This window comes from Heptranchias perlo, chromosome 19 (assembly GCF_035084215.1).
Source record: "Heptranchias perlo isolate sHepPer1 chromosome 19, sHepPer1.hap1, whole genome shotgun sequence".
In the NCBI taxonomy this organism is placed as follows: Eukaryota; Metazoa; Chordata; class Chondrichthyes; order Hexanchiformes; family Hexanchidae; genus Heptranchias; species Heptranchias perlo.
Window position 1 is genome coordinate 37,161,731 of NC_090343.1, and position 25,940 is coordinate 37,187,670.

Sequence of the window (25,940 nt, forward strand, 5' to 3'; positions counted from 1 at the left end):
AAGACTGGCTTCCGTGATGGTGGGGATATCGGGAGGAGGCTGAGATGGATTATCCACTCGGCACTTCTGGCTGAAGATGGTTGCAAACGCTTCAGCCTTGTCTTTTGCACTCACGTGCTGGACTCCGCCATCATTGAGAGTGGGGATGTTTGCAGAGCCTCCTCCTCTCGTTAGTTGTTTAATTGTCCACCACCATTCACGACTGGATGTGGCAGGACTGCAGAGCTTTGATCTGATCCGTTGGTTGTGGAATCGCTTAGCTCTGTCTATAGCATGTTGCTTCCGCTGTTTAGCATGCATGTAGTCCCGAGTTGTAGCTTCACCAGGTTGGCACCTCATTTTTAGGTACGCCTGGTGCTGCTCCTGGCATGCTCTTCTACACTCCTTATTGAACCAGGGTTGATCCCCTGGTTTGTTGGTAATGGTAGAGTGAGGAATATGCCGGGCCATGAGGTTACAGATTGTGCTGGAATACAATTCTGCTGCTGATGATGGTCCACAGCGCCTCATGGATGCCCAGTTTTGAGCTGCTAGATCTGTTCTGAATCTATCCCATTTAGCACGGTGGTAGTGCCACACAACACGTTGGATGGTGTCCTCAGTGCGAAGACGGGATTTCATCTCCACGAGGACTGTGCGGTGGTCACTCCTACCAATACTGTCATGGACAGATGCATTTGCGACAGGTAGATTGGTGAGGACGAGGTAAAGTAAGTTTTTCCCTCGTGTTGGTTCGCTCACCACCTGCCGCAGGCCCAGTCTAGCAGCTATGTCCTTCAGGACTCGGCCAGCTCAGTCAGTGGTGGTGCTCCCGAGCCACTCTTGGTGATGGACATTGAAGTCCCCCACCCAGAGTACATTCTGTGCCCTTGCTACCCTCAGTGCTTCCTCCAAGTGGTGTTCAACATGGAGGAGGACTGATTCATCAGCTGAGGGAGGACGGTAGGTGGTAATCAGCAGGAGGTTTCCTTGCCCATGTTTGACCTGATGCCATGAGATTTCATGGGGTCCAGAGTCAATGTTGAGGACTCCCAGGGCCACTCCCTCCTGACTGTATATCACTGTACCGCCACCTCTGGTGGGTCTGTCCTGCCGGTGGGACAGGACATACCCAGGGATGGTGATGGAAGAGTCTGGGATGTTGGCTGAAAGATATGATTCTGTGAGTATGGCTATGTCAGGCTGTTGCTTGACTAGTCTGTGGGTCAGCTCTCCCAATTTTGGCACAAGTCCCCAGATGTTGGTAAGGAGGACCTTGCAGGGTCGACCCTTGCAGGGTCGACTGGGCTTGGTGTTTTGCCGTTGTCGTGTCCGGTGCCTAGTGGTCCATCCGGTTTTATTCTTATGACTTTTCGTAGCGAGATTTTACAACTGAGTGGCTTGCTAGGCCATTTCAGAGGGCAATTAAGAATCAACCACATTGCTGTGGGTCTGGAGTCACATATAGGCCAGACCAGGTAAGGGCGGCAGGCTTCCTTCCCTAAAGGACATTAGTGAACCAGATGGGTTTTTACGACAATCCGGTAGTTTCATGACCATCATTACTGATACTAGTATTTTAATTCCAGATTTTTATTTAATTAATTGAATTTAATTAATTGAATTTAAATTCACCAGCTGCCGTGGCGGGATTTGAACTCATGACTCTGGATTTAGTCCAGGCCTCTGGATTACTAGCCCAGTAACATAACCACTATGCTACCGTACCCTGCATGGTGATATGCCTAGCAACACCATGGTGAATGAAAGCGGAGTCGTTATTATTAATGGCCATCAGTGTAAAACAGTGCATTCGTAATGTCGGCAGCCACTGGAGGAAACCAGCCCTGTTGCGGTACTGAAACTTACCGCTTACCTGAAGATGAAAGTGCACCTGTTCCGGTCCCAGAAAAGTGATGGCTGATGCAGAATTTAATGTAGGACAGGCAAGAACTGTGTGGAATCGAAGGCCAAATAGATGCTTTGCTATATTAATGTGCTGTACTAACAATGAATGCTTTCCATGGTCATTTAGCATTACCTGTCTAGGCTAATTTGTCAACGTAACCCTGAATTGACCAGGAAGAATAATCACACAAGTGCAAAGTTATGGATGTGGTTCTTAAAAAAAAAGCCTTTCAAGGAAGCTTGGCAATGCAAGCACCAAAATTGGCTTTATAAGGACAATGGTAAACTGACACTAACAGGCTGTCTGTGGAAACCTGGACCACAGATTATGGCAGCAGATCAATACAGACACCATTATACAGTGCTTTTTGTTTCCTTTTTTTTGTTAAAGCTGCATCTCAAACAATGCAAGGATTGCCCATTTGATGGTCTACTCAGTACCTCAGAATAAAGCTCAGATGATGAATAAGGCCAGAACTGTACAACTTGTTTTCAATTTACAGTAAGGAGGCACTTCCTAGTACCTTTTAATGTTGATGTTCTTGTTATTAAAACCCCCAATTTATTTTTTAATCCCATAATTATCTGAGTTGCCCTGGTTCTCTAGGTACATGTACTGTTTTTTTCAAAAAACTGGAGAGCATATGTTCATTTGTACTTCTAGTATGTTGTGTTTTTAAAATTGTACATTTTAGTTTTGTAGTGTGGTTTTGTTTTCCTGGAAGGGAGTGATGAGGGCTCGAAGTGGGAGTGTAGACTACATTTTCATTCATACAGGAAAAACAAATTATGACGGCATAATTTATAAACTAGATTTTAAGATGGTGGACTAGCAAATAGTGGAATGATTGATGTAGCCCAATTGTCCTGATCATTTGATAGAATTCAGTAAAACATTCATTGGCAAGTCTGCTTAGTCTGTTTCCAGAATGCCTTTCACTGGTATTTTGAAAGAACTATCAAGCTTGTATGACAAAACTAAGAGGGGGAGGGGGTAAAACAGCACTGTGATAATGACCAGATAATCTGTTTTTAGTGATATTGATTGAGAGATAAATATTGGCCGAGTCTCTTGCTCTTCTTCGAACAGTGCCTTGGGATCTTTTACGTCCACCTAAGAGAGCAGGTGATGTCGCAACCAAAAGTCGTCACCTCTGACAGTGCAGCATTCCCTTGGTACTGCACTGGTGTGTCAGCCTGGATTGTGTGCTCCAGTCTCTGGAACCCACGGCCTTCTGTCTCAACGGCAAGAGTGCTACCATTGAGCCATGGCTGACGCCTTTTTCTAAAAAGCCATCAAAAATAACATGTTCTTCAAAAACCTGATCCCCAAAAAACTTTCTGGCTCCACTGGCCTTATGTTCTCATTTGAGGCAATAACTCTGCTGTGTCCATTGTTATGGTCAAACCACATTGTTATATCTTGGTGAAAAACAGCAAGCATCGTGTCTATCCACAAGAGATGATCAGAATAAAATTAGCAACAAGATCTTGATTTTCATTATAGTATTTCTTGCATGCAGGAATATGTCTGAATGTGTTTAACAATAAGATATGGTGGATAAATTTAAGTGCTGAGAGATCTTTTTGTGCTCAACCAGTTAAAATGTTATGGAGGACAGACAGCCGGAGCCACACATTTTGGTGTAGTTAGGTTAGAATCTGGCAAGGACTGGGCAATCTCCATCAAATCCACTATCTGCATGTCTTTGGAGTGTACTGAATTCAAAAGCAACCTTGACAAACAGGGCTACACCATCCCACCACTGGAGAGCATTAATGTTGGTGGCAGCGACAGTAAAACCTTCTGGACACTCCCATTCTTTTACCAACTCATCTCGCCATCGCTGCCACTTGTTTATCCAATTGTAACTTCTTAAGTGTTTCCCAACAATTACTGCACTCAAAGTTCGGACCTCTGCCCCTATGACAATGATCTTCACCATGTGTGGCTCCGGCTGTATGTCCTTCATAACACTTTAACTGGTTGAGCACAAAAAGATCTCTCGGCACTTAAGTCAGATCTCCAGAACGCAGGAGCTGCTGTACATAGACCTCAACATTCTGTATCAATCCAATAATTCTGTGCTGACATACCATTATAATATACCAGCAGATACTTCTTCCCTAGCTCTAGTATTCCATCCTTCACCACATGGCTATCCAGTTTTAACAACTGTCAATGTGTATATATATATATATATATATATATTTTTTAAGTCTGTTGGTCTGCCTCCAATTGAACATGCTTCATCTATTCCATGAGGTAATTGACCATATGGAATAGATGAAACGTATTTGATCAGAGTAAGCTTACTGTTTGTACCAACAGTTTCTGACAGATTTAACAATGGTAAAGAACTGTTGGCACCCTCTTTTGCCACCTCATAATATATTCAAAAAAGTAAACTTGCTATTCCATACTGCTTTGCAGACTAATGTAATTAATATGATAAACTCTAGGTCAGCTGGGAGCTTACTGGAATTGCTTTGCTAGATAGGGGAAAATAAACATTTAGTGCTGACTGAACATGTGTATGTTTTCCTTTTAAATTTTAAACCAATTTGTTGTCAGTGAAACTGCTCTGAGTTTCTGCATGGAAACAAAATCGTCCCAGATTATTTATTTCTGAGACCAGTATAATCATGGGATTAGCATGCTTGAATGCAGTGGTCAATGTGTGAGACACCCTAGAGACTATTAGAGGCTGATAATTGAATAAGCTTGAATGTAGTGCATTGTGACGCCCAGAGATTTGTTGTGTCTATGTACAGTGATAGGTATGATTTACCCAGCGACTGACTTATCTGTACTGTGCATAGAATAGATGCTTTTGATGCCTAAATGAGCCTGAATGTAATGACTATTGCTGCTTACCTCACAACTGTCATTACCATCAGTGTATAATGGAGGGCACATATATTATTGCAGGAAGCTTCACTCGTCTCCAAATGCAAATAGAGGTATACACACTGATTAATCGGTAATATTGTAACATTATGTTGTTGCAAATTAAGTTGCCATCTTTAAGTCCAAAATAACGGGGGGAAAAATTCAGTATTTCATGCTGTATCTGATTTTAAACCAATATGACACAATGAGCAGAGTTTTGGAACATGCTGTTTCAGTAACTCAATCTGCCTGAATTAATTCTGCCTCTGGCAAGAAGATCTCTTCAGAATTTTAGACAGCTCTTTCTGTTAGAAAAATATATTGACTGTTAATTGTATGGTTTGTATTGGTGAGTGTTGGTTGTGTTCGGGTGGTAGGTGTCGATTGGGGACTGTGTGCGATCTCTCTGCAAATAAAGGCTTGGCAACGACTAAAGACCAGGTGCTAGTATTCTATCCTTCACCACATGGCTATCCAATTGTAACAACTGTCAACATATATCATTTTAAAACACCTGTTGATCTGCCTCCAATTGAACATGCTTCATCTGTTACATAGGGTAATTAACCATATGGAATAGATGAAACGCATGTGATCAGAGTAAGCTTACTGTTTGTGCCATTGTTAAATCTGTCAGAAACTGTTGGTAAAGATAGTGTTAAGAGACCATGTTAACGTTTTATAGACACAAGTTGAAAGCTGTACTGCTACAGCTGCTTCTGTGGTAATAAGGTAGCAAGGCTGCATTTTACCTGGGCCATTGTTGTGGTTATTACGTCACTTGCTAAAACTGTTTGGCTGGCTTTGAGACTGAGAGTATGATAATGACACTGACAAAACTTCACTTCAGTGCCATTGTACGTGGATCCGCTCACCTCTGAAATTTGAAATGTTGATGTTCTATACTTGGCACCATTTTTTTTTCAGCTGGCTGAACAAGGCCATAAACCTAAAGCAAGGAAAACCTCCACAGCAACAGTGTATTTTAACAATTTGCTTTGCACACTGGATCTTTGCTAATTGCTGGCATTTTGATGATGAATATATTTAATTTAATCTTAAATTCATATCGCTTGTAATTTTTTTAATGTACTTTAAATCTGATGGGGGGGACCTGAACAGGCACCAGAAAAGCTGAAATAGTAAAAACAAACCACTCTAAATGTTCAAAGGAACTTCTAATTCTCAAGATGCAGCCAACTACCTACCTACCTTCTAATTTTGAAATTATAAAATGCCTGGAGACACTCAACAGTGAACTGTGTGGATCAAAACTCGAAATATATCAAATATTCAGAGATCAAAGTTTTAAGCAACAAAGGGTTGGTTCGGTGTTTTAAAATACTTTACTAATCACCTTTGGACTGAGTGAGGACTCTGGATTGATGCAGACTGGCGGCCAGTTGGTGCCTGGAAACAGTACGGGGAGGGGCAGTGCCCCATCCAATCTGGAGCTAATTGAGAACGCACTTGTGCAGCCTAGAAGCCAAAGGATTGGGGGTGGCGAGTAGTTGCTGGAGGAGGTTGGTGGTGAGGAATGTGCTGGCATTGTTCTTGTGTGGCCTGTGATATCCTGAGAGCAGCATCTGATCTGTTCAATGTTTGCTGTGGGAGTGACACCCTTCCAGTGAACTGCCCTTGACTTCACCACAACAATATTTTATGTTCCAACACAATTACTAAAGTATATTTAAAACATTAAAGGACAGGATTATTTTGATAGTTTTTGTACCTGAAACAAGTAGTTAAACTCTTAAATAAAAAAGAATTTAGATAAGAGTTCTATATACAAATGCATGGAGTATAAGGAATAAATTAAATGAACTACAGGTACAAATTCAAATTGGAGGGTATGACATGATAGCTATTACTGAGACATGGCTGCAGGATGGTCAGGAATGGGAACTAAATATACCAGGTTATAAGGTCTACAGGGGAGATAGGGAAAATGGAAGAGGGGGAGGAGTAGCCATAGTGATTTGAGATGAAATCACTTCAATAATAAAGGAGGATATAACGAGAGGTAAGCAGCCAACAGAGACCTTATGGGTTGAATTGAGCAATAGGAAAGGATCTTAGACTATAGTGGGAGTTGTGTATAGGACCCCTAGCAGCAGCTCTGAAGTGCTAGATTGTACAGATGCAGAGATTAGACAAGCGTGTAAGAAAGGCATAGTGGTCTTAATGGGGGACTTTAATCTTCACATAGATTGGGAAAAGCAGACTAGCAACTGTCAGAAAGGTAGTGAATTTCTTGTGTCCGGGATAGTTTTCTACAGCAGTATGTCCAAGAGGCAACAAGGGGGCAAGCCATACTAGATTTAGTAAAGAGTAATGAACCAGATTTAGTTACCAGCTTAACTGTGCGTGAACATCTATCCAATAGTGATCATAACATGATCGAGTTCAAGGTAGTGTTTGAAAGGGAAAAAAGTGAATCAGCTGCTAAGATTCTAGACTTCGGTAAGGCCGACTTCAATGGGATGAGACCGGGACTGTCTCCAGTAAACTGGGCAAATCTGTTAATGGGTAAAACGACTGATGATCAGTGGGAAATGTTTAAAGAAACATTTAACATGATACAGAATTGGTTTATACCCCTGAGGGGCAAGAACTCTACTTGCCAAAAAAAAACAGCCATGGACAACTAAAGAGGTAAGGGACAGTATAAGACATAAGGAAAGGGCATACAAAAAGGCAAAAAATGGCATAGATCCTGGCGAATGGGAAAGATACAAAGATCAACAAAGGGTCACAAAACAGATATTAAGAACTACAAAAAGAGAGTATGAAAAGAAACTTGCAAGGGATATCAAAACCAATACGAAGAACTTTTATAGTTATATTAGGAAAAAGAGGGTGGTCAGGAGCAGTGTTGGCCCTTTAAAAACTGAAAGTAGGGATATTGTCATTGGCAATGGGGAAATGGTGGACATGTTGAATAATTACTTTGCGTCAGTATTTACAGTAGAAAAAGAGGATAGCATGCCGGAAATCCCAAGAAAACTAATATTGAATCGGGGACAGGGACTCAATAAAATTAACATAAGTAAAGCAACAGTAATGAAGAAAATAATAGCACTAAAGAGTGACAAATCCCCAGGACCAGATGGTTTCCATCCCAGGGTTTTAAAGGAAGTAGGTGAGCAGATTGCGGATGCCCTAATTATAATCTTTCAAAGTTCTCTAGATTCAGAAACTGTCCCTCTAGATTGAAAAATTGCACATGTCACTCTGCTTTTTAAGAAATGAGAGAGAGAGAGGGGAAACCAGGGAATTATAGACCAGTTAGCCTAATATCTGTTGTGGGGAAAATGCTGGAGTTTATAATTAAGGATAGGGTGACTGAACACCTTGAGAATTTTCAGTTAATCAGAGAGAGCCAGCATGGATTTGTGAAAGGTAGGTCGTGCCTGACAAACCTGATTGAATTTTTTGAAGAGGTGACTAAAGTAGTGGACAGGGGAGTGTCAATGGATGTTATTTATATGGACTTCCAGAAGGCATTTGATAAGGTCCCACATAGGAGACTGTTAGCTAAGATCGAAGCCCATGGAATCGAGGGAAAAGTACGGACTTGGTTAGGAAGTTGGCTGAGCGAAAGGTGACAGAGAGTAGGGATAATGGGAAGGTACTCACATTGGCAGGATGTGACTAGTGGAGTCCCGGAGGGATCTGTCTTGGGGCCTGTCATTCACAATATTTATTTATTAATGACTTGGATGAAGGCATAGAAAATCTCATATCTAAGTTTGCCGATGACACAAAGATTGGTGGCATTGTAAGCAGTGTAGATGAAAACATAAAATTACAAAGCGATATTGATAGATTAGGTGAATGGGCAAAATTGTGGCAAATGGAATTCAGTGTAGACAAATGTGAGGTCATCCACTTTGGATCAAAAAAGGATAGAACAGGGTACTTTCTAAATGGTAAAAAGTTGATAGTAGATGTCCAAAGGGATTTAGGGGTCCAGGTACACAGATCATTGAAGTGTCATGAACAGGTGCAGAAAATAATCAATAAGGCTAATGGAATGCTGGCCTTTATATCTAGAGGACTAGAGTACAAGGGGGCAGAAGTTATGCTGCAGCTATACAAAACCCTGGTTAGACCGCACCTGGAGTACTGTGAGCAGTTCTGGGCACCGCACCTTCGGAAGGACATAATGGCCTTGGAGGGAGTGCAGCGCAGGTTTACTAGAATGATACCCGGACTTCAAGGGTTAAGTTACGAGGAGAGATTACACAAATTGGGGTTGTATTCTCTCGAGTTTAGAAGGTTAAGGGGTGATCTGATCGAAGTTTATAAGATATTAAGGGGAACAGATAGGGTGGATAGAGAGAAACTATTTCTGCTGGTTGGGGATTCTAGGAGTAGGGGGCACAGTCTAAAAATTAGAGCCAGACCTTTCAGGAGCGAGATTAGAAAACATTTCTAGACACAAATGGTGGTAGAAGTTTGGAACTCTCTTCCGCAAACGGCAATTGATGCTAGCTCAACTGCTTAAATTTAAATCTGAGATAGATAGCTTTTTGGCAATCAAAGGGATATGGGCCAAAGGCAGGTATATGCAGTTAGATCACAGATGAGCCATGATCTTATCAAATGGCAGAGCAGGCTCGAGGGGTTGAATGGCCTACTCCTGTTCCTATTTTCCTATGAGTATTGTATTCTATATCCCTAAACTTCAAAATTATCCAATAATTAACAATAAAATCTTACTCTATGCTAGAGTAAATTTACTTAATCCACGCAGATACTATTCCAATTGATTTCCAATTCTGCTTTTTAATTACCGATCTTTTTGCTGTATTTCTGCTTATCTCCAATTCTAGCCTCTTATGTCTCCCCTATTTCCTTCGCCCCACCATTGGCAGCCGTGTCTTCAGCTGTCTAGGCCCTAAGCTCTGGAATTCCCTTCCTAAACCTCTCTGCCTCTTTACCTCTCTTCCTTCAAGACGCTCCTTAAAACCTACCTCTTTGACCAAGCTTTTGGTCACCTGTCCTAATATCTCCTTATGTGGCTGAGTGTCAAACTTTGTCTGAACGCTCCTGTGAAGTGCTTTGGGACATTTTACTACATTAAAGGTGATATATAAATGCAAGTTATTGTTGTTTGTAGCCTACTCCCAGTTGTTTTTCATAACCAAAGCAATAGAGTTTGTTTCTTGCCCAGTTCTCTGCTCTCTTGAAGATGCTGGGGTATAGTTTGTAGAATCATACAGCACAGTAGGAGGCCATTTGGCCCATCATGCCTGTTGCCCTAGAGGCTCCCTGCTGCCCCCCCCAAAAAAAACATACACATTCTTCATGGATGACATCACAAGGATTGTGTAAACAGTGTACACACAAACTTTGTAAACCTAATGTAACTTTACTTAATTGGTGGAGGAGGCTTATAGATTCCAAGTTTAAAGTCCGTTCTTGCTGTCGCAAATAAATCACAATTATAAGCTGAGATTTGTCCCCTGGTTTTTGCAGTGCACCGTGTTTGCTGTGTGGCATTTATCTTTTACACATTTTGAATTCCAGTCTGGCTGCATATTTTAACAATTCTTTACCGATGCACAGTAGCTCTTTTTTAAAAAAAAAACTTCTTGGTGATTCACAGTGTTGGTTGTTCCAGCTGCAGGCGGTATATTTAAAGGCTGAGAGAACAGATAAGAATGCTTGCTGTTTCCCAGTGGAATGGTGCGACAGGATAAGATAGCAAGCTACTGATAATGTTAACTTTAATGCAAAACCTTGACTGTCAGTTGCTTCACCCCAAACTACCAGGGTGGTGTAGAGACTGTAGTTTGATGATGGGGAAGGTATGCTTATGTAAACCTGAGCTCTTGGTAGTAAAAGCTGGAATGTATGTTAAAACCTGTGGGACTCACAAGAAAGCCCCACATAAGCTTATACTTTCAATACAGTTGACCTTCCTTTGATAAAATGACCAGATACACTGCGTTAATGAGAAGCTCCCGATTTTTTCTATTTAATGTGGTGTATTTCTACAATTACTTTCCATAGTCATACAGCATAAAAGGAGGCTATTCAGCCCATTGTGCTTGTGCCAGCTCATTGAAAGAGCTATCCAATTAGTCCCACGCCCCTGCTCTTTCCCCATAGCCCTGCAGAGTTTTACTTTTCAAGTATATATCCAATTCTCTTTTTGAATGTTACTATTGAATATCCTTCCACTACCCTTTGCAGGCAGTGCATTCCAGATCACAACAACTCGCTGCGCAAAAACATTCTCCTCATCTCCCTTCTGGTTCTTTTGCTAATTATCTTAAATCTGTATCCTCTTGCTACCGGCCCTCAAGACATTGGAAACAGTTTCTCATTTACTCTATCGAAACCCCTTCATAATTTTGAACACCTCCTGTTGAATCTCCCCTTAACCATCTCTGCTCTAAGGAGACCAACCCCAGCTTCTCCAGTCTCGCCACATAACTTTTGTCAAGAGTCCAGCTGCTGCAGAAGTAGCTCATGTTGCAGAGCATAGTGAAGCCAGGAGGATCATTGGGGAGATAAACGTGAGATCAGTAATTCATACACAAGAGTTGTACAAAGAATGATTCCAAATAACTTTTCTGTTTGCTAAAGTCTGCCATCGATCACGGTCAAAAGGGTTCCTCTGAGTCAGTGCCATTGACTGATAGGATTGTTGGACAGCACCAGACCCGTGAGAGAAGGTTCTGACGACAATCTTGAAAGCGTATCAAAGCGAGTTAGTGCCTGACCCAACAGGCCCGTAGTGCTGCGCAGATAACAGATCTCAAAGCAAATGTTAGTGAGTGTGAGAAAATGGACTCGACAATGAGTCGCCTAGCCCATGGTAGGGAATCAGGTGTATACTGCATTCACGTTGACTTCCTAAAAGATGCACTAAGTGAAAGGGGAGAGGAGAATGACAGCAGCTTTGGAAAATAGTGCAAATTTGCCTGGGAGCTGCCTTTCTGAGACTGAATGAGTAGGAGTCCATTTGAGGCAGTATTCCCTTGGTGTTTCAGAGCAAAGTTATGGTTTCTATCCACAAGATGGGTTTGACTGAGCCCCAAAAATGATATTGGTGGCTTATTTTGTGGTTTTTCAGGTTGTCTCAGGAAAGCATGTCTGATGCCATGGAGTAATAAGAAAGAAATAGGCACGATTTTGCTCTTGAGGAAAGTGTAGGACAAGTTATGGCTCTATCTGAGATCGCAGGACGTTGTAAGGCTCGGAGGGAATCCACTTATTTTGCTTTTTTTTAAACTTAAAGCTTTCAACCTAGTGCATCGTGCAGCACTCATTAAGAAGGTGGAAGCTATAGGAGCACATGGATTTTATCTGGATGTGTACTATAGCTCCAAGATCTGTGTAAGGGTACACTCATTGACCCTATCTTTTCTCAAAAGAGGAGTGATGCATGATTGTTCACTGTTACCCATCCTATTAAATATCTTCAGCAATGGTGTGTTGGATGGCATTGCACCGGATGATCTGAGTCTGTTTCAGGCATTTCTGAAAGTGTTGCCTTTCACAGATGAAATTGTATTTATTTTTGGTAGACTCAGCTGGAGATCTAGTGTAATCTACTTATTATCTTTAACAGTGGTTAACCAGTGGGATATGGCAGTGGATACCTCCAGGTATGACATTCTGACTTCACACTTCTCAAGAGAGATAATAACAACATGCATTTATATATTGCCTTTTAACATTGAAATGGCTTGGGACTTTTTTCTGAGGTGTAATCAAATGCAGAAGGAGATATTGGGAGTGGTTGGTTAACAAGGTGGGTTTAAGGAGGGTCTTAAAGGAGGAGAGGGATGTGCAGTGTTTTTAGGGAGTGAATTCCAGAGCATTTGGGGGAGGGGGAGGGGGGGGGGAAAGAAAATTAAACTGTTCAAGATGATACGACTGCCAGTGGAGTTTTAGAATGTGTAAACCCTCTTTGGTGTACTCTGTAATCTCACCTGCGCCAGGCAAGCCCACAGTACCCTAGGCCACTGCTGATTGACCAACCAGCTTGGCTCAATAATGGAACTGGGAAGAGTAGTCCTGCCGCTGGGCCCTGGGATTCTTATTACACGCCCCCAGTTAACCCTGCAAGTCAATGCCGTAATGGGTAGGGTGGTCCTGGCTGGACAAGTGCTGGTGAATTTCTCAGTCGCTTGGCTGGAGACTGTTAAGCATAATGACGGGTTTCCATGTGTGTCAAGACACCTGGCTGACCAGAAAAACAAATCATTTGAGTCCAGCGAAATCCAAGGATTAGGAGTAACCCTCGTTAGTTTTGGTTCTTTCATATGCAGTTTGGACACTCTTGAGCTGAGTTCTAAATGTTGAAGTCAAAAGTCTGAATTATTAGCAGCCTGAAGCTTTGAATCCATTTTTTATTATTTGTTTTCTAGATGTGGCCGACGCTGGCGAAACCTGAAAATTTTTTTTTATTAATGATTTGGTTTTAAAAAAACCAACTGTTATTCTTCCATTTCCCCAAGTACATTTCTTTAAATTTAATTAGATTTTTCTTTTCTTCAGCTGGGATACCATTCACACAGATATTGGTACAACTTTAATGACTTGCCTGACTAGCAAGTGGGTCAAACCAATTCTTTTAAATACATAGAGGTTTTAGTAAAGAATATGAAACCAATTTTCGACATTGTTGTGATCTGCAGGCTCTTCCGCCTGTCCTGGTACAGAGAAATGTATTCAATTTTGAATGGCTATATTTGTTCCAAGCCCATCTATGCTTGTTTGATTAAGAATACCTTTTGCACGGTAGGTTTAGATACCATGTTCAAGCTTGAAGGTAATTAGCACTGTTTGCTTATTCAGAGGTTACATCAAGATAGGCTACCTGTTCTCAGGTTATATAGGAGACTGAGGCAGTGGGTGCTGTTTGTTTTCTCTGTTCTTTACTCTCACACTGGAATTACTGCGCAACTAGCTGGATTGCTGTAAGCAAATGATTCTTGTGGGAGGAGGAGCGGCACTCAGGTGGTGGTGACCTGGTGGCTGTTGTCATGGTGACGTGTGGAAGCACAGCTGCCGGATATGAAGTGGAGTCCAAGCAGACAATTGGGTCACATGCTGCTCACTGCCGATGGTATTGGCACTGACTCTTGACTCAGTCGGCAGAAATTGTACAGATCTAGCATATGTCACTAGTAGGCATTAGGAGTAATAGTTACTCATCTCACTCTTAAACGCCACTCTTTAAAAGTAAACACTCTTTAAAAGTAAACAAAGTTCTGTAGGCTCAAATGGATTGGCAATCTGTATAATTCTTGCTGCTTGTAAATGTCATGCCTAACAATATTTTCCCCAATGTTGACAGCTCCAAACACGAATGACAGCTGAAGGAACGATGGGGACATGTACTATTCAATTTAAGACAGCCACAGCCTGTAATCTGTAAATATGTATGTGATAGCATAGGATGTAACTAGGCCTATGAAGTGCAGCCACAACTCCAATGGCATATACACCCGAGCTCTTGTGAAAACTGGATGATCAGCTCATAGAAACATTCAGACTATTGATTGCTCACTGACCTACACTGGCTCCCGGTCCACCTCAATGCCTCAATTTTAAAATTTTTATCCTAGCGTTCAAATCCCTCCATGGCCTCGCCCCTCCTCTCTCTGTAACCCCTCCAACCCTCCGAGAACTCTGCGTTCCTCCAACTCTGGCTTCTTGTGCGTCCCCTAATTCCTTTGCCCCAGCATTGGTAGCCGTGCCTTCAGTCATCTAGGCCCTACCCTCTCTTTTTTCCCCCCCAAAATCATCTTCACTTCTCCCCTTCCCTCCTTTTGAGACACTGCTTAAAACTTACCTCTTTGACCAAGCATTTGGTCATCTGTCCTAATATCTCCTCCTTTGGCTCGGTGTCAGTTTTTGTCTGATTGCATATCTGTGAAGCGCCTTGGGATGCTTTACTATGTTAAAGGTGCTATATAAATGCAAGTTGTCGTTAATGCAATGTATGTGTTGGTTTCTACCTATTCTTCATTTTTGATATTCACACCCCATGGCAGTCTAACTAAACTTGATGCAAGCTGGGAAAACCAAATTTTGACCACACGCATGAAAATATCTTCATGGTGGCACATGCTATCTCCAATTTGTTTTTCCACAGCTAAGGATATTTTGCTCCTTGCACCGGACTCCTTATCTTGAAAAAGTCAGGGATAAAGTCTCCAGACTTTTGCATTTTCTTTAGTTTTTCCAAGAGCCTACGGTATCTGCTCTCGATGATTACTTAGAATTACACAGAATCTACAGAATAGAAACAGGCCCAGGGCATATGGTCTATGCTGGTGTTTATACTCCATAGGAGCCTCCTCCCTCTCTAAGTACTTGTTGCTCAATCTTTCATAACCACTTTAATTTTGATTGTTAGATCTGTTAGTAACCTGTTTTTTATGCAAGTTTTTAAATAATGTGCAAAGTCCTTAATTTGATCACAACTGGGACCTTAATTTAGTTCTCACAGGTTAATGTATTCATTTGTAAAAGTAAGTCTGAATTGCTTGCATGGTAAACTGCTGTTCGTGTTTGTTTTGGCTCAGTTAGGGAATTGTGAGCCCTTGTTGTGGATCAGCCAGATTTGATTTGACATTCTGACTGGATTAAAAACTCAGGTGGGTCCACTTTTTCATTTGACTAAATAAATTGTTGCCTCATTATTCCATCTGCCACCATGCATGCCAGAGCTGGAATGTCATTTCCACTCTGTAGAAATTCCTAACAGTCAATAGTTTCCTAATGTTTAAAGACTCATGGAAAACTGGTAAGTTAGCAGAGGCCAGTGAAGTGTATGGTTGAGAGTATCTTGCACTGCTCCCATCTTGTGGGGAAGAAGTGTGGAGGCAAGTTAACGTTAATTTTCCCTAATTTTACAGCTGTTTTTTAGGTATCTTTCTATCCAGTTCATAGCACGTACAAGGCTGCCGCATGGAGCAAGCCTTACGCATTTATTAAGCTACAGAACATGGCCACTCTTTTTGATAGGCCCTGACAGCTGATGTTATTCTTACGAAGAGGTCGCTCTCGGTGTCTCCAACCACCACCACCCCCCCACCCCGCTCCATTTAAATTTATGCTGTTTTGCTATACTTCTATAGTGTGTACAGATAGATTTTGTACTTGGTGGAATCATCTTCACTCTTTCAATGATTATACATCCTTCACACACCATAATTCTATCAATCTGTCACCACAGGCCACATGGGGTATATGTTTTTCATGTGGGAGAAGTTAGCTAGGCTAGGGATGTGTAAAACTCAAAATGCTAATTCTAACAGATCGTGGTGTTCTGATTTAGGATTTACCCACCCTTTCCAAAGCTCCAGGCCCATAAAATTCAAACAGGTCAAATCAACGAATGAGAAATATAAACAGAAATTAGATTGAGTTGTCTGGGCCTTTGAGAGCTGGATTGCCAGGACTTGTGGCTCATGGGCTGCACTTTGGACACCCCTGAGCTAGGCTGCACTCCAATAATATGTGGAGGATGGATCTCATTCAAAGAATGATAAAGACTCTACCAGATAGATAATCTACCATTTCTGTGATGCTTCAAACTGTTATCATATTACACATTGTTCTCCATGATTTTAAAATAGCTCCAGAACAATCCTCAATATCTGCAGAACAGATAACAACCAAGTTTGTGGTGCAATTACCTCAAAGGCTGTTATGAAACCAGCAACCCACTAAGTTATTTGCATTTGGTGCTGTCCTATTCTGAGCTATAAATTTCAATGGAGCTGCAGGATCTTTTCAAACACAAGCTGTTTGATCATTTAGCAGTGAAAGGTTAAGCAGGATCTGTATCAATGGTGTTACACTGCCAACTGGACATCTTCCTCAGCAGGTTCCAGTTGACATCTAATTAAGGTGGATTGTCAACCTACAGGGTGCTGGCAGGCTGATTGAAGACTCCGTGTGTACTGAGTCCTAATAGCCAATCCAGTCAAACATCATGCTCCCAAGTCTAGCATTAATGGAATAGTCTAGCTTTGTGTTACTGGTTCTAACTGAGAGCCTCCACTCACTGGCTACATTACTCGTATATTTAAGGAATGCTGCTGGTAGCAGAAGTACTATTCTTCAGTCGCCGATGGCACTCTTAAAATATATGACATCTGCAGACCCGCTAACATTGGCGTCCCATACTTTTGTGGGGTCCACAAGTTATTGTTGGGTCTTCCCGCGCTGATTATTCTTCCTCCAAGTATGGCAGCACCAATGAATATAAACACGAGAGAGGGGTACACAGAAGTCACGGGTCTCTGAGTGCTGCTCTTCTAGAACTGCATATTTAGTACTTAACCATCTTTTAGTTGTTGTGTGCCATGGGATGACCTTTCAAGGGAAACTACAGAGGAGGCTTCAACCAATTTGAGAATATGTGAAGTCAGCTGGAGGAATACACAGATTGGTGAGTTTGCTGTTTACGATCATGGATAATTCGTTATCTTTGCAATTTAAAAGCTGTCAGGGTTCTGTTCACACATGTTCCCATCAAATGTGTGTCAATATGAAATATTCATCTTTGAATTTGGAGTGTGCCGCTTGGGACTGTTAATATTATACAGATTCGAGCAGAATTAATTTTACATGTGGGATGTTCCGAACAGTTTGAACTGGATGTAGGACGGGCGTGTACAGTTTGAGAATTAACTTTAGTATTTGAAAGCACAATCTCACAATTTTATATTGGAGAGAAGGTAGAGAGTATGAATCACTGAAAATATTGTTTTAGTAATGTTCGAAGGTGAGGAGGTGTTATATTGTCACTGGTGCTGATATGGCACTGAGTGATTAGGTGTTATTCAGGAGCCCGATTCAGTTATCTAATATCCAAAAAAGTGCTTGAAGTAGCAATAGTTGCTGGCTGAGTGTTGTAGCTGGGTTATAGCAGCCTCGCACAGAAACTTGACAACCATCTTAATGAAAATTTGCTGTAAATATCTCTTGCCGGAGAGACTGCAATCATTTTTTAGCACTCCTGTAAAGATGGATAGATCATGCTGGTGTAAAAGCTATAGCTGCAACTTTTACAGCCAGGAGCAACAACATCACTTGCACAGTGCAAGCATAAACCCCCATTCCCCTGAGTTAACATCTTGTCTGAAGGAAAGATTTGAGCTATCCACTGGACTTTGTTGCAATGAATCTTGGTTATCCTATTAAGTTTTTTTTAGTGGAGTCTTGATGGTGACAGTAAATTATTTAAACTTTTTCTAACAAGGGACTAGAGTAATACTGTGTATCTTCTCCAGCTGTTAGCATTATTAATTACCTTACGCTAACCTTGTTCAGTTAAAGGGTGATTTCGCCCACCCTTTCAATAAGTGTTCTGGTGCAGTGGATGCTCAGCATCTCATACTTCCGTGAAATGGTGAACTATTGTAAGTACAGGGGCAGTTTGTAAAACTGAGACATTTAGCATCTCCAATGATGGTCCTTTTCCTTCTCCCTCTTTCATCCTGGGAGCTGCTGCTACCCACTGCTCTATTTTTTTAAACATTGTACTGACAGCCCATCTCCATATTTGCAGTGCATGCTTGACTACTTTCTAGTGCCATTTGCTTATGGAACAAAAACCCATGTGTTCTTTCATCGCCCCAGGCTGGCGTGTTTCTGAATAAATGAGTACTCTCCTTCCATTGTGTTAACTCTGTTTAATAGAAATTGTTCAGGGTATCATTTATCTCCCTGGTGTGGCAAATGACCTGACTCTCTCACTCTCCCAAATCTTTCCTCTGCATTAAATTAATGGTGTTCATTTTCTTAATTGGCAGGCAGTTAAATTGCCTGCTTTATCTGTATTCTTATAATGCCTTGTGTTAGTGCAGGATAGCATGCATTCTCCAAAGGGCCTTCTTTGTATTGTAAGATTGCAGGCATAATGTTTGCTTTCAACATATCTATATCCCTGGGAGCCAAGGTGGTGATTGATATGTGATATACCTACAAGTGTCCTGATGGTGGCATTGTTAGTCATGAGCATCTTTGTCTAGTTTATTAGAACTGCTTAGCTTTCAGTTGTATATTTCCTCTGTTAAAAACATGTATTGGTGCGAAACCTAACCCTTTGACCTGCCTTTGGTCTGATGCTTCTACTGCTGTTCGGTGCCCGATTTCAATTCTGAAGTGCATTGGGGAATTTTATTACGTTGAAGCTGCTATTTAAATTCAAGTTGATGCAAAGCTCAATTGCTATTAAAAAGAATTTTTAAATGACTCTCAAACGTAACATTTTCTAAATTGTGGAAGAGTTCTTGGATTTTTGAAAGATAATCACAGTACTTTATTGTCTGAAGCCGTATTATAAGAGGTTGTTTTTCAGATTGCTGAATGATAAGGGTTACCTCCTTTGCAAAATAGTTGTTTTGATCCTGATGGCAGGGAAAAGATTAAAATATGTCAATTTTCTGCCAGCAGTTTTGCGCCTGAAATGTTGAAACCTCCTATGGATCTCCAATAAAATACAAACTTCTGCATTTTTAAAACTTTAAATGATGAGTCCTACCCTTCCTAAAGGTAGGACTCTGTTCGCGCAGGATATTTTAATAAATTATCATATGTGGAGTGGGTGAGTTTGAACTCCCTTTATCATCCAGTTAATCCCCACCAGTATAATTATGAGCACAAATGTCATTATGGCTGGAGGCCAGTTACTGCCATTTGAAAACTAAACAGCGAGAGTGCTGACAATCTGGAACTAAGCTGTGAAGGTTTCAGGCACTCAGCAGCAGGTCAGTCTGTACCTACAAAGGGAAAAAGCAGGACAACACTTCAGGCAGGCCTTGAAGAAGGGCCTTTTTGTGCAGTGTTTTTTTCTCTCCATAGATGCTGACTAACCGATGTTTCCAGCATTCATTGCTTTTGTTGCTGATGGTCTCTTGTGTTTACATCTATTAACCCAAGTGGCAGAGTAGTATACTACAGTTTAAGATTGTGTATGGACCTGCCTGAAGACTTGACCAGACTCTTTTTGTTGTCCATTTTAAGATTCCATTCAATTAATCTACTTAAATATTTTTAGATCAGTTAATGCGCACCTACCTACCTGCCTGGTCAGGTCTTCAAACAGGTCCAAACATACATGACCATATGCTGCAATAGTCTATTCTGCCACTTGGGCTAAAATTAATTTAAACATAAGAGCATCAGTAACAAAAGCACTGAATGTTGGAAACACACAGCAGGTCAGTCAGCATCAACGGAGAGAAAAAACAGGTCACAAAGTTTCAGGCAAGGCCCTTCTTCAGGACCTGCCTGACATGTGTTCCTACTTTTTCCCTTTGTTGATATGGACTGATCTCTGTGCTCCTCCAATTCTGGCCTCTTGCACAGCCCTGATTTTACTTCACTCCCATCTTTGGCGGCCGTACTTTCAACTATCTAGGCCCTAAGCTGTGGAATTCCCTCTCTACCCCTCTCTCCTCCTTTTAAGACTCCGTTTTAAATCCTACCTCTTTGACCAAGCTTTTGGTCACCTGCCCTAATATCTCCTTTTTTGTTGCTCTGTGTCAAATTTTGTTTGATAATGGTCCTGTGAAGCGCCTTGGGACGTTTCACTACATTAAAAGCGATTAAATGCAAGTTATTGTTGTTTGACCTGCTGTGGTGTTCCAGCATTTTCTGTTTTTGTTTCAGGTTTCCAGCTTTTTTTATTTTTGAAAGCCTCAGTCCTTTTTGGATTAGTGACTGAAATTTATGCTTTCCCTCTGTATGCATAGTCATAATGTTTAGGTCCAAAAGAACTCTTCTATACTGAAAAAGGTTTTCAATCCAGTACATATTCTTTTCTCTCCTATCTGCAAGACAGATTTTCTTCCAGTTTCTGAAGGGTGTTTTTTTTATATGAATAGTCTGTGAACCGTAAAGAAACAAGAATCTGAACCCAGGATCTTTCTCTGCTGTATGATAGACATTAATTGAACAAGAAAATGTTAATTTTAATGCTGAGATTCTCCTGCACTCATCAAAAGGTTAAATTTATGCACAGTCTCTCATCTGCTCTTTTTTGCTTGAAGCAAGTTGGCTTTCTTCATCCCATGTGACCACTATTTGAATTCTATATGCCATGGAAAATTCCAGGGAATAGAATAAGATATGGTTTGTTGTTTCTTTACTTTCTGATCCAACAATAACAGTCATCCTTATTACTGTGTCTCCTTAGAGTGCGAGCGGAGATGGAACGATTGGGAAGGAAGCCAGAAAGTCTGGTGATGGTGATAAAAAACCTAGCAAGTCCCAGCAGCTGAAGCAAGTGTTCAAAGAGTATGGAGCTGTGGGGGTGACATTTCACACTGTAATATCACTGACCTCATTTGGAATGTTTTATCTGGCTGTTTCAAGGTGAGTCTGGCAAAGGATCCATTTTTACATGGGACGAGTGTTGGAAATGCACAATGTGACTCAATTGTTTTCCTTTCCCTCCCCCTCCCAATTTTCTACCCTCTCCTGAAGGTACTGATTTGCTGTGGTGCAGCTGTAAGGATATCGGGCACCACATGATCCCCTCGCTTAAGTAACCACTCTTCGTGTATAAACCCCGACAGGCTGGCTATTTGAATATGGAGGGCATCACAGCTGAGTCTGATCCTATCCTCACTCGATGTCTAATTAGCAGGAGTCATTGGACAGCATTCATGCTCCCTCTCTCTCCCTCCCCCCACCCCCCCCCCCCCCTTCACGGATGATTGTGTTGCTTAGCCAGGTATTGTATCATGAGCTACTGACAGCATCCGTCTCTGTTTAAAACACATGCACAAAGCCAGCAGCTGTTGGCAAGTTTGTTGAACCTTCACTGACAGAAAATATAAACAAAATTTTGGCAATTGCAAGCCCCAACTCAACCTGATATCTTCAGGATGCACAAACCTATGAGTTTGAGTCACCTGAAGTCTGGCACTGTTGTAATCTACAATGGACATCTCGGCAGCATCTACTACCGCTCAGTCCAGCAGTCAAAGCACATTTGTAGGAACAGTTTTATGATTTCCCGGTGATTGAAGCTGTATAAAGTAAAGGTCAGATAGAGCAGAGAGAAATTCTATATGTATCGGAACCTGTTCAAACTTCAGATGAGCTTGTGATCTAGGCTGACGCTTCAATGCATTATTGAGGGACTACTGCATTATCATTGGTGTTCTTCAAATGAGATTTTAAACTGAGGCCTTGTCTGCCTGTTTGGGTGTGCAGAACAGTTCACATGGGACTATTTGAAGAAGAACAGGGAGTTCTCCTAGTGTCCTGATCAATGTTCTTCCCTAAACCAACACCACCAAAAGCAGGGATTAACAGGTTATTCACCTCACACTTAGTTTTGCAGTACTTTGTGAGTAAGTTTGGCTGCCGTGTTTGCCTGCACAAGTGATTTCAAAAGTAATTAATTGATTGTGAAGATCTTTGGAATATCCTGAGGACATGAAAAGTTTCTATATAAATACAAGTTCTTTCTTTTAAAGTACTATTGCTCCATCTTTGATTTCTCTTCCTGTAATAGAAACTTCTCAATGTTCACGATGTTTTAAAGCGGCGCAGATTTACAAATAGCTGCAAAAAGTTGGTTAGTATTGAGAGTGTTAACTTGAATAGGAGCAAACATCAATCAGTTGCTGGTAGAAGGAATCCAATGAATGCATATACTTCATGCAAATCTGTTTTCCATATTACAAGTTAGTTATTTTTCCATTCAGATTTGGGTTTTTCTTCCTATTAGCTCTGTTTTCCTGAGCAGATATCTGAGAATGTGGCATAGAGTTACAGAGGGGTGGGATGATGAATGTCACTTTTCCATCCCACTCAAGCCTGAGATACATTTTTTTTCCTCCTTCAAGCTGCAGCAATGTGGCATTCCCTTCCTCAACCTATTGTGCGTTCTGTATCGGACAGCTCAGTTCTTTTCAGAGCAGTTAATCTATCACGTTATGTACCATTTTTTAAAATTCAATGTTTTAACATTAATTTGTTCATATCTTCTACTTCACCATTACTTAGCTGTTTTGCTGCGATTTATGATTTAAAGTAAAATCCCACATCTCCTGCCAAGTCAACTGAGTGACCATCTCTGTGGTAACGCCTATGGACTGCATCACAAGATATTGTGGAATTCCACAAATTCTGCTATTTTCTAGGAAGTCTAATTTTAGTCACAGGAAAGGAGGATTTATATTGTGCCTGGTGATAGTTTGTTGATTTGAAGTTGATAGCTGCTAAACACTTGAGATTTTAATTGGACTTTGAATTAAAGTGACAAAAATGATTGATTTTGGAGTACTGTGGTTGTTCATTTGTACATAAAACTTTTTTTGTCTGCGTGGGGCAAGTTCTTTTTCCCCTCTGTTCTACACACCATCGCCAAGGCTACGTGGGCAATCTGTGTTCCCAGGCCTTCGCCAGGGTACTACTTGGAAACCAGTTGCTAGGCGCTTGCACAAGAATGACTGAGATGATTCCCTCTAATTTCTCCTCCTTGTGGCGAATCTTCTGACCACTGGTGTGGGTGAAAGATTAAGTGCTCCACACCTAGATAATCATAGGTCCAAACCCATGACCAAGTGCCTCTTGTGACCTGGGGCTCCCACATTCTGTCTCATTACTCCCAAGTCTATAAAACATTTTTCAGAACCACTTTTATTAGTGACCACATCAACACTAGTGCTGGACTGCTGCCACATATGAGCTCCACAAAAAATGTCATTTTCAGAAAGTTAGCATAGCAAACTGAATTGCCTGGAGTAAAAGAGGCTTGTGCCTATGTACGAAAAGGAATGAGCCCTTCGTCAACAGGGGAATCAAATTGTTTACAGATTCTCAAGCTGTTTTAATTTAGATAGAAACCTTTTCTTCCTGGTAGTTCACCCTATTATAACCATCAGTGTTGTAAAATATCACCTTTTAAGACATGTTACAGAGCCACATGGTGAAAGTCAGTTGACAAGGCAACGGTTAATTAGAAGTTTAAAAAAAAACTGACCCTAGCACCAAGATCTCTGAATTCCCACAGTAAAGCCTAAAATAGAAACATTTAAAAATAGTCTTTTTAAAAAAAAACAGAACTGTATGTGCAGATTGTCTCAGTATAATCAAAGGTGTAATATGCTCACAGGATTTCATTTTGTATGTACATGATTTAAATTGTACTGTTAGAAATGAGTGGTTGGCTTATTATCCATTCCCTGTCTATTAAAAGAATACTTAAGTTTACATTACTTATGAAACCATGAATATAAATGACTGATATGCCATATTCCATTGAAATAAAGACTTGCATTTATATACATCATCTTCTCTTAAAGCACTTCACATGGTGAATTACGTTGCAGTGCAGTGGCTGTTGGATAAGAAAATACACAGCAAGATCTCACAAGCAGCTATGAGATGTGTTTGGAGGATTGTTGGCAGGACACTGGGAGAATACTCTACCCTTCTTTGAATACTGCCATGAGATCTTTGACTTGCACCTGAACTGGTATAGGCAGATAGCTCAACATCTCTGAAGGATGGCATCTCTGACAATGCAGCACTCTCTCAGTACTGCAGTGGAGTGTCAGCCTAGATCATGGGCTCCAGTCATGGAGTGGGGCTTATACCCACAACCTTCTGACTCCAAAGAAAGAGTACTACCAACTGAGCTGAGTTGACCATTGCATCACGAGGAAACAAATATACTGTGTAATTTAAGTCATTGAATACTTTGCTTTTCCACAGGCATTGTTATGTAGGAAAAGACAGTGGGGTTGATTTTCTTGGGATTGCCTAGGGAATGTCTCTTTCCCAGCGCAAAGGTCAGGGAAAGGGAGCAGATACCTGTGCTATGAGGTTGCTGCCTCCATTATGTAGCCCCTATACTTCCAAGGCTTTCCTGAGGGACAGAACAGGGACTGCACCTGCAAGAGGTGCAGGCCTAACACTCCTAAGTTGGGGGCTTTCCTGCTTCATTTTCCTATGTTTTCCTGGTTGGGGGTGCTAGATCCAGTAGCCCCACAAAGGGATAGCATTGGGCTTTAGCCCGAGACCCCACCACCCTTCACCTCGAGATCAGAGTCTGGGGCGATGGGCAGCAATGCAAAGGAAGGTCTGAAAAGATAAGTGTCATCTTTTCCTTGCACCCTTCATGCTGGGTGGCCATTTGGCTGCTGTTTTTCATAGGCAGCCAGAAGGCCTGACCATAGCACCTGTTGCCACTGCTGTAGGCCTCCTGCCCCACTGCCACATGCAAAGAACACCAGGGATTGGGCCTGTACTGGAGGTGGAACTGAACCATGATAACAACTTGGCCCACTAAATATGGATGTCCCAAAGCCAGCCAGACACAGCACACTTTGAGCTTGCTGCACTGGTCCAGCATGCAGATCCAGGTCACCCAGGAAAAGAGGCCCCGGTGAACTCTAGTGTTTCAGATACAATGGCAGTATTTCTGAATACTCTTAATAACATTAAATGTTAGACTATGAAAGAATATCTGGGTCCTGAGTACTAGAAAACTAAGCCAGTACCTATTTACTTATGTAGAAACACACGTTACAACATGGAAACAGGCTGTTCGGTCCAACCAGCCTATGGCGGCGTTTACTCTCCATGCGAGCACGCTCCACATGAGCAAATAGTTCTAATCACATTTACCCACCCTCTTCCCATATCCCTTCAACTTCAGTTCCTTCACCCACCTATTCGATCTCTAATCTTGATTGTTGACTTTGCTTCCCTCTAGCTCATACAGGAAGCAAATGTTAATTCTTGTCTTAAATTGCAACTTTTGAGCCCAGTAACGAGCTCCAAGATGTTCTTCCTGTTATCAGAGCCATCAACCTTTTACGGTCTGGGGGAGGGTTTTTAAAACCAACCTAAGCAACTTCAAAAGAACCTTCACACACAGGATTTCTGTTCAGTCTCCTAGCATTTTTATTTTCAGCCACATTTTCTGCTGATTTATCAAAACTGTATTAAGATTTGATACAGTGAGAAATCCACTACTAGTTTGTTCCATATACAGATGCATTCCTACCTGGAACAATTGGTTCTGGTTATTAGCTTAATATTCAACTGTTAACTGTGTTAAGCCCATTATTGAATCAAATTTCCTGGCATCGCTCTGTAGAAAACCACACTGCTACCTTTTTGAAGTAGGGGTTTATGTGAGGGTATGAAT

The 25,940-nt window shown here is 41.4% G+C and overlaps 1 protein-coding gene across 1 annotated transcript in view; it reads left to right on the plus strand.

Annotated features, from left to right (window-relative positions):
- The window catches only part of fam210b (family with sequence similarity 210 member B), a 43,156-nt gene that overhangs the window by 10,741 nt on the left and 6,475 nt on the right, over positions 1–25,940 (plus strand). Inside the window, exon 2 of the mRNA XM_068000612.1 lies at positions 20,964–21,142. Within this exon, the coding sequence (XP_067856713.1) occupies positions 20,964–21,142 (179 nt within the window). The remainder of the gene's footprint in view (positions 1–20,963; positions 21,143–25,940) is intronic.